The following is a 13575-nucleotide window of genomic DNA, read 5'->3' as shown; positions in this document are numbered from 1 at the left end:
AGGAAACAGATTGAATTGGGAGCGATTCTAATAAAAGGCAGCTTTAAACAAAGAGTTCACAGGGGCTCCTTTTATTGTTTCCTTAAAGTTCAGAGAACATTTTCTCCCTTCCCAATTCGGACAAGCTTTAATATTAAAGACCCATCGCGGTGGTCACTACATTTCAAGTTTTTATAGATTAGGGCTTGTGTTGTTTTTCCCACTTTGAATTCTCCCAAGTGCCTCACCTAAAGATTGAATCGGCATTTGTTGCATAACGTGTGGAAAATTAACCGTGTTTGGCTTTTTGCATCTGACATCTCATTTCCTTTACGAAGCCCCCAAGACAATGCCCTTTGTAAAATGTGACAACCAGAATTGAACATGACATTTTGGAAAAGGACTGGATAGCTTGCCTTGTCATAATCAAGGATCTGTGTCTTTCATGTACCCTGAGTACTCTTGTTAATATTTGACACTGTTGGCTCAAACAGACCTTTTATTTATTTATTTATTTATTTATTTATTTATTTATTTATTTTGGTCCTAGGAATCAAACCCAGGACCTTGTGCTTGCCAGGCAGGCACTTAGACCACTGAGCTATACCCCCAGCCTCAAGCACACTTTTTAAAAGTTTTTCATCTCGTCGTCTATCATACCCAATATGTACCAATTATTTTATGTAATTCATTTTTTAAACTTGTTTGTAGGAATTTTTATGTACTGCTCTAAAATTTCATCTTGCTCTAGGTCAATATTTTTGTTTGTAGTTTGAATATATAGCAAATTATTTAGAATACTATCTGTTACAAGTTTAACAGAATATCAGACTGACAATTATTTAAAGAATAAATGTTTTATTGTCTCACATATGGTCTGGATGTACCAGTAGTTCTAGAATTGATTCAGCGATGTCTGTAAACATTTTCTATTTGGTTCCTAATCATGCTGATGATATCTCACCTCAGGGTTGCAAAATGGCTGCCAGAGGTTCAGAAATCGCACCTTTATACTACTGTTTATTCCGAGCAAACAGAAAAAAACTTGTTTTTGTGTATTTGAGTTTTTGCTATTATTCTTTTATTGATCCCATGAGGTGCTCTGCTTTATTAGGGTCACACTCTTGTATGAAATCCTTTTCCCTTGACTTCTACCTCAAGAGATTTCTTCTTATGCCTTGTTTTCTAGATCCATGTGCACCACTACACCGTCAAGGGTGAAAGAAAATCATATCACTCCTCTGGGTTAGACCAGTCCTTACTGATTGCTGAGCATCTGAAATGATCCTTGAAAATTAGGCTACAGACCCTTGTTATGTAGGAAGCTATATGAAAATATGCAGTCTATTTCGTCTAAAGTCAAATGGCCACAAATATCAAATAAAGGGGGCCGAGAGTATTATGTATAAGTATATGCTTAAGTGAATGTGATACCTACAAAAATGTTTTGCTAGGAATAGAACATTTTAATGTCACAAAACACCTTCCTCTGTAGACCTTGGGGTACGTAAATACTGAATATTTCACTTACCACCCAGGGACCCTTATAGGAAAACAGACTCACAATGAGACACCAGTAGGGCTGTGTTAGAGTGAAGGCTACTCTGTCAATAACTTGCTAAATAAGATCACTAGAGGTCTCTGATATACCCTATGAAAATGAAAATAGACGCAAAAGTCTAATGCTAACTCAGAGAGAAAGAATGATTTAAAGTTTTCTTCTTTATAAGCAGGTATGATGTTTATGATATGCTCATCAATTAGTATCTCTTAGGTAAAGAAAAAATGCCAAGCAGGGCAGGAAAGGATTATTTTAGGTATTTCAACCTGGCACTTTTTTTGGTAATAGGGCTCATCAGTTAGCGCCTGCTAAAAACGAAACAATCTAAGACGGAGGTGTACAAACAGCTAAAAGTGAATGCAAATTAATGTTTTCAGATTGTTCGGCATGACAGGACCATGGAGCAGATCGTGTTTCCCGTTCCCAATATATGTGAATTCCTCACTCGAGAATCCAAGTGCCGTGTGTTTAATACCACAGAAAGGGATGAACAAGGAAGTAAAGTGAATGACTTTTTCCAGCAATCAGAAGATCTCTACAATGAAATGAAGTGGCAGAAGAAAATCAGGAGTAAGTACATTGAATCGAAATGATGGGCTTTGTGCATAATGGTGATAAATCGCTATTTTGGGGCACATGATGCCAATTCATTTGAATTCTTTCTAATTTCTCGCCCATCTGATATGACTGAAATCACTTGTAAGTCTAAGAGTGTCAGCTCAGTTTACAAGAGGCGTTGTGGCACCTGCAGCTTGATGAAAACAGAAAAAACCCTGAATAATGACATCGCCTGTTGGCAAGGAACCTATTTTTACCCATTTCTGCCAAGGATTGAAACTCTCTGAATTTTTTCATAAAATTCGTGTGTGCTACCTAGGAAAACCCAAGGAACAGGAATTTGAAGACGAAACATTTCAGTGCCTCTTCTCAGCCCCCTTTGATTGAGACAGGGTCTCAGTATGCAGTGCAGGCTGACCTTGAGCTCACTGTTCTTCTGAATTCCACACTTTAACAGATCTTTACCTCTCCAAATCCAGCAAGCTAAACACCATACGGCTCTGGTATTCAAAGGGAGCACTGTGATACCTTTACAGTTAAAAGTCATTATTTAGCACTTAGCTTTCTAATCCATTTGGAAATATTGAGTTTTAAATTTTAAAATTTATGGAATTTGAAATTAATTTATTTTCCCAGACAGGAGAGATCATGAGGTTTGTTTTATTTATTTTTTTTCTTTCTGCTTTGCTTTTTAATTGATCCTTCCTGTCTTTTGGAGAACTTTAGGTCTTTCCTGTGTTGTGGAGAAGTTTCCCAGACATGCAGACATACATCCACAATGACTCTATTCAACCGTGTTTCAACATTCTAGTTTCTAGGAAATTTAATGACTACCATATAAGAATTTGAGTGCAGCTTGAGAAACACCATCTGTCTTGGTTACTTTTCTTTCACTGTTAAGAGAAAATACCTGATGCCTGAAAAGAAAGAAGGGAACGTTTATTTATCTTATAGTTTTTTGGAGGTTTCAGTCCATTCTCAGCTGGCTCCAAGGCAAACTGGCATGGCTGAGGGGCAGCTGTTCATGGTAGTCACAAGCTACACAAACAAAAGGACCAAAAAGAGCTAAAGCGTCCCTCTTTCCCACCCCTACGTGGTATGCTGGTTACCTGCCCCTAGGTGGGTGTCCCACTCACACCACCAATCCCAGCGCTAGACAATGAGCCAATCACAAAGGCTAGACTCAGCCGACCTCAAGGCTGCATTAGGCTTTGGGAGGGACATTCAAACAAGCCGTAACACCATCTTGGGATATAAGATTGTGGCATGCATTTTCAGCTTTCGTAGCAGAAGAGAGAAATTACTGTCCCTTAACATTGTATCACAGAGAACCTATGAAATTTAGTGAAGATTTTGGGTGTTCAAAATAAATACAAAGACTCATAATTTTATTCAGAACATCTGAAAAACATACATTTATGTTGACAGCTCCTCCACCAAAAGCAAATTGAATAATGAAGTAGTACTGTTGGATCTGTACTTTTAAAATGTTTTTTGAAAATATTTTGTTATGTATTTAGCAAGAAATAAATCTTAAAGTTATTTCCCATGTACATTTACTTGAAATTTTGGAAGCAACTTATTATGAGGTTATAGGTGACTCTAACTCATTTGGTGGGTGTAGAGTGAGGACTTGTTATTATAAATGTAAGTACCAGCATCTACTATTAATCTGCTTTTTAAAAATGAGAACTCCTAATTCAGAAATAACAGACACAGACATTGATCATTTATTATTCGTTAGCCAAGTACTATGACTAATTGTAACCTCTTCCAATGAGAAATATTCCATTCCAACAGAAATATAGTAAAAAGTGCAGTTTGTAAATAGACTGCAGGTTTGAGATTGAGATTCAAAGAGGGGTGTGTCTGTTATAGTTTAGATCTAAAATATCTCCCGAAATCTCATCTGTTGAGAGATGGGTCCTGGTTGGAGGTGGTTCATTCATGGCATGACCTAGAAGGTATGTTTTTGTCTCTGGCTCCTCCCTTCTCTCTCTGCTTCCTGACTGCCATGGGTTGATTTGCTTCTCTCCATTATGCCTTTCCACATGGATTTCTGTCTTGGAGTCAGCCAACTGTGGACTAAACCCACTGGAAACTGTGAGACAAAGAAAACTCTCCCCATCTAAATTATGAGTGTCAGGTGTTTTTTCCCAATGACTAATGCAATATCCAAAAAGTTTACCACTTCTATTTGGAATGAATGTGCAGCTCCCACCCCTGTAACATCAACTTTTTAATACTGAAATTAAAATATTAAAAGTCACAGAATAAAGAAAAACTGAAGGAGTCCAGTGTGTGCCCAAGGCAGGCTGATAAACTTGGCTTCTCTCAGAGCTGATATGCATTACAGATCTGTTTACTAATTTAGGAGAAGTGAAGAAACTGATTTTCAGTTTATGTAAATTATAGTCAGCGTATGCATTTACTAATTTATTTCTGATGACAGAGATGGAATCTCTCTTCTGTAAATATCAGAAATGCCTCCCCCACTTACTGATAATCTTACTGGAGATTTCATTTTCTTCTGGTGCTTAAACCCAACATGTTATTAGGATCCATTGCATTTTAAAATGTAGATACTATCATAAATCACTAATTCTCTTTAAATGTTATCATGCCTCAGTGTTAAGTTTCAGAGTTTCAGATAACTATGATTGTGGCATAAGAATTTTCATTTGAGATAGTTCTGTGCTAGGAGTTTTAATTGTTTAATTTGACTTTTGAGTCATGACAGTGAGACCAGTTGTCAGTATTACCAAACTGTAGAGGAATATGTGCCATTCCATTAAAAAGGGACCGAGTTGCCTGTTAAACTGCTCTCCCCTGATCTTCTCAGGGGATAGCATGGAGAAGATTATTACAGAACCACCATTTCTGATCACTCTGAGCAGTTGTTGAACTGCTCACCTTCTATAGCAATCTAAGTAAAAACCACCTAAACGATGAAACAAGGAATCAAACATAGTCTGCCATGGTTCTGATAATTTTTAATCAACTTTCTAAAATAAATCATAGTCAATGCTTTTACTAGAATGGTTTACAGAACTGTAGTTAGTGCAGTGTTGTTTCTGTAAGGCTCATGCATCGGAATAATTGTATTTTCTGCTCTGTTCCTCTGTTCGTTTTGCTTCCTAGACAACCCTGCTCTGTTCTGGTTCTCGAGGCATATCTCCCTCTGGGGCAGCATTTCCTTCAACCTAGCTGTGTTCATCAATCTAGCTGTGGCTCTCTTCTACCCATTTGGGGACGATGGAGATGAAGGCAAGTGCTGTTTCTCTTCAAATAAGGTGTCTTTAGGTTCTAAAAATTATAAAGGAATCCAAATGAATTCCTTAACTGTGCAGAACTTTGAGATCAATACAACTGAATTCTTGTTAAATAGATTTTTCTATATTTATTAAAAATGAAGTGTGACAGTAATATAGACAGAAAATTTTGGAAAATAGATGTGATCTGTTATAAAAAAATTTGATTTTTTATAAAATCATATGCAGGATTGCCCTTACAGCTGCAGTCTAGATTAGCAAATAAAGTGATAAACAGTGATTACTTCTGCCTAATTCCTGCAACCAGAACATTTACATTATTATCTCAATGTGTGCGGCATAAGACAGAATATAATAGCACAGAATAAAGAATGTTAACCCTGATGTTAGTATGATTAAGCTAATAATTCATGAGGGCTTACCAAAGCAAAAACAGGAAAAATTATCACATTGTAATTAAAGTGGCAAATACAGTAGAAATATTCTGGAGGATGGGACTTTAGCAAATACGTTTGGATAAAGTTTGGAAAAGTACATGGGAGAGTATGTTACAAATTTGGGACACATTCAGGTACTTTGGAATGGACATGGAAAGAATGGGAGAAAAATATGACAGAAATCAGCTAATAATAACCACAAAGTGCATTTCATTTCATTAATGCATGTTAGTGTTATATGATAATGGGTTTATTTGGGGAATTTGTCATATCTAGATCTTAATTTCCCCCCTTTTCTCCATCTATGCACTTATTCTCATTCCTGTTTCCAGAACTCTATCTTCTGGTTTCCTGTCTCCTCTCATTTATTTTTATTTGTTAATTTCATATATTAGGTTTCTCATACAGGAGAAAACATGAAATATTTAACTTTGTGAATCTCACCAATTTCATTCAACATGATAGTTTCTGGTTCCATCTGTTCTACTGCAAATAACATGATTGTGTTCTTTGCATGACTGAATAATAGTTCACTTTGTGCATATACCTTGTTTTCTTTATTCATCCATCGGATGACAGTCATCTAGGCTGTTTCTACAGCTCATATTGTGAACTGTGCTACCGTAACATTGCTGTGTGTGACTTCAAGCTCTACCGTTAAGCCATAATAACAAAAACAACATGGTACTGGCACAAAAACAGAAATGTAGACCAGTAGGATATAATAGAAGACACAGAATCAAACCCAAGTACCAATAGCCATCTACTTTTTGACAAAGCAGCCAAAAACATGCGGGAGGAAAAAAAAATTCTGTTTAACAAATGATATTGAGAAAACTGGAGAGCCATGTACAGAAAATTGAAAGTAGATCCTTAGCTCTCTCCTAAAATCAAAGCAAAATGAATCAAGACTTAGATAGAAAGCCAAAAACATTAAAGTGGCTGAAAAACAATGTAAGGAAAGCACTAAAAACTATCAGCACAGAGACTTCCTCAACAGAACTCTAAAACTATGGGAAATGATATCAAGAATCAACCGAGGAGGCAAATTAAAAAACTCCATACAGCAAAGACAAAGTGAAGACAACCTGTTGAATGGGAGAAAATCTTTGCTAGTTACTATTCTGATAAAGGATTAACATCTAGAACATACAACGAACTTTAAAAAAGCAAGAAATCCAATAAGAAATCCAGGCAAATGAACTGAATAACACTTTTTGAAAGAAGTTCAAATGGTCAAAAATTATATGAAAAAAATATTTGTCTCCTGAGAAATGCAAATTAAATGTGCTTTTAGATTTGATCTCACCCAGTGTTCATCAAGAATGCAGGAAATAATGAATGCTGGTGAGAGATAAAGGAAAACCCTCCTACTTCGTTAGTAGGAATGTAAACCAATGCAACCACTATCAAAACCAGTATGGAGCTTCTTAAAAGACCAAACATGGAGTGCCTTTGCATCTCATCTGTTTGTGGGATTATTGTGAGGATTTAATGAGATGCTAGAGACAAAGCATTTAGATAGGATGATGCCCAGGCACTAGATACTGTTTACTGGTTATTGTTACAAGGTAAACATTCATATTGCCAGGGAAAGCCCCTGGAATGAGGAGAGCAACAGGTATTGAAGCCTATTTCAAATGAACTGGAAGTGAGCAGAAAAAGATATAGGAGTTTGAGAACAGTCTATTCCAAGCCCATGGTGGGTAACGTAGATATCAAAGTCTTTATCTTTAGCTGCAGTTTAGTGATATGAATATAGTTTGCTGTTTAGGGAAGGCATGTCAATAATAGCAGATCATTTGGCATATAATAGGAGATTAATTGAATGGATATGTGAATGAAAGAGTAGTAAAAACCTAAGAAACACTGGTTCATCCATTGTGTACCAGGAAGTGGAGACAACTTCCTCTTTCCTGTGTTTGGTCTTTTGTGATGAACTCCTGGCCCAAAGGACTGGAATGCTGATGAGGAGAGAAATGATGAATTACTATCATGTGATCACAGACTGCAGAGGAGAGTCCTAGTTCATGGAAACATAAAATCTTCAGAGATGCAGGCAGCTTTGGAAATCACTTAATATCCCGACCTTCATTTGACAGATGAAAAGAAGACAGGCTAGCGATGTCCAAAATGGCAGAGCTCAGAGGAGAAAGCCAACCTGCTTGTGCCTAATCCAGAACCTTTCTCCGTTGATAACTGAGCGGAAGCTTACATAGCAGACACTCCTTTATACAGGACCTCACTTTCCCTGGGATCCTTTCCACAGTGTCCCTTACCTGACCACAGACAGAGTCAGGATGCATAACTTCTGCTGCCACCTCCTGCACATGAAATACAGTGGTGATAGGAAATGCTATCCTTCTGGGCAGTAGCCCTTATTCAGGAGGAAGCAAACACCTAATGCATTTTTATTACCAGCCTGACTAATAGTAGTTACCATAGCAATACTGATAACAGCAGCAGCTGATGCTGCTGATCCGTTAAGTTGGCCCCAGCAAAAATGATGAACCCATCACATATATAATTTTACTTCACTGCCCGACAACCTGACAAGCAGGTCTTCCTTCCTTCTAGTACCATTTCGGCATTTGGTAAAGAAATCGAGATTTAAAGTTTACCCAATAACTCAGGATATACCGTGTATTGCTGATATAACTGACTCTTGAACAATTCGAGAACACATGGCTAGGAGGGTTTGGAGTAGGGCCCCCGCTTCCAAATGAAGTAGAACCAAAAACACAAGACTGGAAAACATAGTGCTCTGAAAAATAAAATAAAATAAAATAAAAAAGAAAAAGAAAAAAACATAGTGCTCTGCAATCAGTGCAGATGACACTTTACTCTTATAAAAGACCCTTGAATAGCAGTTACCAGTAGTGACCAGGGAGTGTTTAATCATAGGGCATGTGAGTGTAGGTGGTGTATATAGGGAGAAGGGTAGGCATAAACTGCTATATTGGCAGTACAGAACCCCAAGATGTGTCTGGATTCTGCATGTAGTTCTGGATGAATTATTTGGTTGCAACTCCATGAACAGTGTGAGCCCAGTGTCCAAACCTCCCCTACACACTAGGAAAGCTGAAGGGACAAAGTCAAGGCCAGTAAATAGAATTGGCCATCAGAACTATCTGGAGAAGGAAAATTCTGTGCTACCAATAGAAAATTCTTTAACAGTGGAGTTTCATTTTTCAAGTAAGCTAAAAGACAATGCTCTAAAAGCACTTTGATATCACTTAAAGGTAGACTACAAGACTTTAAAAAGTCTTCTAAGAAATGCTCAAAAGGAAATGATGGAAACTTGTAATATCACAGGATCCAGCTCGAAAGGCTTCCCAGTAGCCAATCCTGAGAAAGTTTTGAGGAAGGCATGCCAGTAATAAGAGATCATTTTGCATATAATAGGAGATTAATTGAATGGATGTTGACAAGACATGCAAAAAATGTTGACAAGAATACATTGTGACTCAGAGTAAAATAAGAATTCAGAAACCCACAGTGACAGTGAAAACAGTGAGAGGTATGGTAGTATTCCAATTAATAAAATATAGAAAGAGTGACGGAATTAGAATGTCGTTGTTGGATAAACATCACAATAGTAAGAATCACCACGGGAGGCTAAAATTAAGGGTTGATTGTCATGAAAAAACGGGGTGAAAAACAGGAACTCAACACAGTCTCAATGTGTGTGTCTCCCACATCCTTCCTAATGACAAAAGTGACTTTAAAGTGCAGAAGTAGCTTCAAGTAATCAGCGTGACCATTGCCAGGAACCAGACAAGGCGGTGCTCTGTGCCCTGGCATGGTGCGCTCAGGGAGATATAGTGTGCCAATCAGACGGAAGAAACAGGGAACTTCAGACAAACCCCAAATGAGCACATTCTATGTAACGCTTGGCCATCACTTCTCAGAGGTATCAAGCTCTTGAAAGACGGATTGAAGAACTGTGAAAATTGTAAGAGTAAAGAGACACGATAATGAAATGGATGTGAATTTCCTGATATTGACTACTGGAATGTGATTAGGCAAGATGATGGCATTTAGGAAGTCTAGGTGCAGGGTAGGTGGGATTTTTGTGTTATTTTTGCAACTATTGCATAAGTCTTGAGGATGTTTGAAAGTATGTTTAAAAAGGAAAAACTGGAGTGGGAGATTTAGCTCAGTGGTTCAAGCACTTGCCTGGTAAGTGTGAGGTCATGAGTTCGATCCCTGGTACCAAAAAAAAAAAAAAAAAAAAAAAATCCTGTTGAACCCTCCGGTCACATAATTCTGAATATAGGAGGTGATGATGAAATCACTTGGTAAATCTTGGGGCAGCACAAAATCTCCGGCTAACACGTGCCCCCCTTTCTAACCCGAGACCCTAATGCATGCTCTCCACGGTCAGGGAGACCAAAGAGACGGAGCAGAGGCAGAGATTCAATTGAGCACTGACTTTTTAGTTCACAGATCAGCATGAGGCAGACAGCAAAGTTCGATTATGTGAACCGAAGTTTCCAATTTGGCTGTCTGAATTTTTCCTTTATACAAGATAAACTTCCTACTTTCAAAGATTTAAAAATGTACGGAGAGATTTCAAGGGAATTGGTTGTATGTACGCTTTCTTTCTCTGAGTACATTTTCCAGCCCAGTAACACCTGAGCCACTAAAAATTTCTTGTGGCTAAATGTCTGGGTTCCACTTGGGTTACCATATTAACTGAGAGAATAGTACCCTCCACCAGCCAGAGTGCTACTGTACAATTTTTTTAAAAGATATTTAAGGGGGAGCTGATTCCCGGAGGACTAATTTGGAGGGCACCTCCAACTCTGTACGGCAGATAGTAGATCTTCCCTTACCAGGCTGCGCAGCAGCTGCTGATGCTGAGGCATCTCTAATGATTGTCCTGCCAGCTGTCTGCCGTGGATGTCATTTGGCAAAGGCAGGTGGAGAAAAGTGATGCAATTGGAATTTCGGGTACAAAGATAACTAATGCTTTTTAAAACTACTTTTTCAAGTTTCAAATGTAAGTCTTTTCCCCCACATGTGCTTTATGCTAAAGCAAATAAGTTTCTTCAAGGGGATTTCAGCTCAGTCAACTTAATGAGCATTGATGGGGTCACACATGTGCCAGGCATCCTGCAAGGTCCCACAGATACAAAGACTGGTAAAGCTGTCCTTGTCCTCCAGAAGCTCATGGTTTGGGTAAAGGAGAAAGAAATGACTAAGGACCACCCATGGCCTTTTGGATGGATGTTTATTTTAGCTTGTCCCCAGTGGAAGGAACGGCTCTTAAGAGCCTGTGGGGGAGGCAGAGGAAGGGAGGAAGACAGAGAAGAAACAGCATTTTCTAAATGATAAACAAATCAGCATGAGGTAGACAGCAGAGTTTGATTATGTGATCTGAAGTTTCCAATTTGGCTGTCTGAATTTTCCTTTATACAAGATGAACTCCCTATTTTCTAAGATTTAAAGAAGTACGGAGAGATTTCTAAAACTATTTTCCCATCATAAATAGATGCATGCTTATCTGGAAAAGTGATAAAAATATAAAGTATAAGGAGAGGGAAATATTGTCCCTTCATGGGTAAGTGTTGGTTCTGAAAATCTGTGCTATTTCTTCTAGAGTTTGTCAGATTTTAATTTCTTCTTTTAGTATTGAATTTTCAGGTCGCAGCCAATATGATCATTCCTACTGAAGATAATTACAGATATCACTGTCATTAGTCTCTTAAAATAAATTTTAGGTTTATGTATTCATTTCACAGATAGTATTTAGCATTAAACTATGTGCAAGATACTAAGCTAGACACACTTTGAGTTATTTCTACGAAGGAGACAAACTCCAGTTTGAAGTGCATGGGTATAATTTCATGTATAATCATGAGGAAATCTCAGCAACCCAGATACCATTTGGGGAAGGATTAGGATCTGATTAGTTTATCGAGCACTAATGATAAAGCACAGTGTGACTGTCTGTGCCTAATCTGACACCTCTGGAATGTCACTCCAAGACATTACTTGTAAATCATACTGAAGAGTCATGTAACTGGCAGAAAGTTGTTAAATGTGCCTTGAAGATAGTGGTAGTTTTAATATGCAATTAGAAAATGAAGCTCCACAACTTTGGGAACTTGTAAATAGAGAATTAGCTCCTTACTCAGAATGAATCTACACAGCATGTATGGTTTCTAATAAATAAATATTGCTGCAAGACAGATGCTATGATTGGCCCACACGTGGTCTTCACCAGCCTAAGTCTCCCTCAGTAAGAATGAGAAATATTGAAGACATTTCTTTCTCTGACTCTATGAAGTCAAGGTAATTTTTGGTTAGACTATATTTTGGTAGATAGAGAATGCTTACAAACCAACATCAAAATTATCGTAACTAGATACGCATTTTGTCAGCATTTTCAAAAGCTGAAAGCAATTTCTAAGTTGTTTCCCCCTTTTCTCTCCCTACCCCCAAGTTAATCGTTGCAGCACAGAAATTTAATGAGGAAACAGGTCAGATCTCTCCTCCTAATGTTTAATGTCAAAAATGCATTAGATCTCTCCTCCTAATGTTTAATGTAAAAAATGCATTAGACCATGTTGTGTTGCTATAACAAAATGCCATGTAGTTTGTTAAAAACAAGAAGCTTATTTGGCTCTTGGAGGCTGAAAGCGTGGATTGGGAGGCTCCCCCTGTACACCCCTTGGTGAGGCCTCTTCTGACTATTACAATGTGATGGGAAGCAGAAAGGGAAGTAGCTGGGTGGAGAAGGGACCTTGCAGGTGGGATGGCCTCGCGTTATAACAAGCTGCTCTCAAGAGAACTAGCTGTGTCCCGTGGTAACTGCATCCATCCTTTCCCAAGGGCAGAAGCCCTGTGACCTAATTGCTTGCAGGAGACCGTTCCTCTTAAAGATGCTGCCATGCTGACATTGTCACATTGGGACTGTGACTCTAGCATGTGAAGCTTGGGGTGGGGGGTTACTCAAATTACCATCAAACTACAGCAAGAGGTAATGTGATAAGAACAAACATTACAAAATAAATATGCCTAAATTCCATTCAGTGTTTGATGTTTCTTATTTGTTGTAAACATCTAACAGAATTTGGTTTTTGAGATTTATCATTAAATAAACTGAGCTAAGAACTCACTATGAACTAAGGTCTGTTCAGAATTCATTAAAGGAAAACAGGTAATCTCAGAGCTGTAATGGTAATGTGCAAGCTGTGTACCTCAAAGCACTCAAGGTGTTTTGCACCCAGAACTAAATTTTAGAAATAATAAAAATAGCGTGGCCCAAAGAGTAAGAATTGTTATGAAATATTTGTCAAAGGAAGCTGTGGAAAATAGCCATTTTTGTTTCCCCTCTGACTGTATCACCCTGTAACCATGACTTTGAAGTTCCAGGGCTGATGTAGTCAGTCCAAATGTTTCTCCCTAATCCACTCTGCAGATACAAGACTCGGAGGTCAGGGGGCGGTTCCTTGATTCTGCATGCCAAGGCAAATGTCACTGAATTGTATGTCTTTTTAATTTTTTTGAAGTGAAGCAATTTTATTTCACAGTTGGCTCAACATGAAATTATTTTCTTCATATAATAATATTGATATTTGTATCCTTTCTAGAAAATTATTATATAGACTTTCCCAAAGAAAAATGTACCCTATTTTGTGGTTACAAGAAAATTGCTTGGAAAAAAATGTATCTGGAACATGCCATTGCATGCATTTTCATTTAAAAGAAAGATACTTTTAAATGATTTGAGGGAAGTTTATAAAAATTTTATTTGACA

The 13575-nt window shown here is 37.8% G+C and overlaps 1 protein-coding gene across 3 annotated transcripts in view; it reads left to right on the top strand.

Moving 5' to 3' along the window:
• Positions 1-13575, top strand: part of Itpr2 (inositol 1,4,5-trisphosphate receptor type 2) — a 424566-nt gene that overhangs the window by 332032 nt on the left and 78959 nt on the right. For all 3 annotated transcript variants that reach the window (XR_010043892.1, XM_063238415.1, XM_063238414.1), the window contains exons 47-48: positions 1918-2110; positions 5240-5365. Coding sequence is in view for 2 of the 3 variants with exons in the window: in XM_063238415.1 (XP_063094485.1) it covers positions 1918-2110; positions 5240-5365 (319 nt within the window). In the remaining variant the exon portion in view is untranslated. The remainder of the gene's footprint in view (positions 1-1917; positions 2111-5239; positions 5366-13575) is intronic.

This window comes from Cavia porcellus, unplaced genomic scaffold, assembly GCF_034190915.1.
Source record: "Cavia porcellus strain 051 isolate PalLab524CR breed Dunkin Hartley unplaced genomic scaffold, mCavPor4.1 scaffold_27, whole genome shotgun sequence".
In the NCBI taxonomy this organism is placed as follows: domain Eukaryota; kingdom Metazoa; phylum Chordata; class Mammalia; order Rodentia; family Caviidae; genus Cavia; species Cavia porcellus.
Note: the sequence above shows the minus strand (reverse complement) of the source record. Positions and strands in the feature narration are given on the sequence as shown.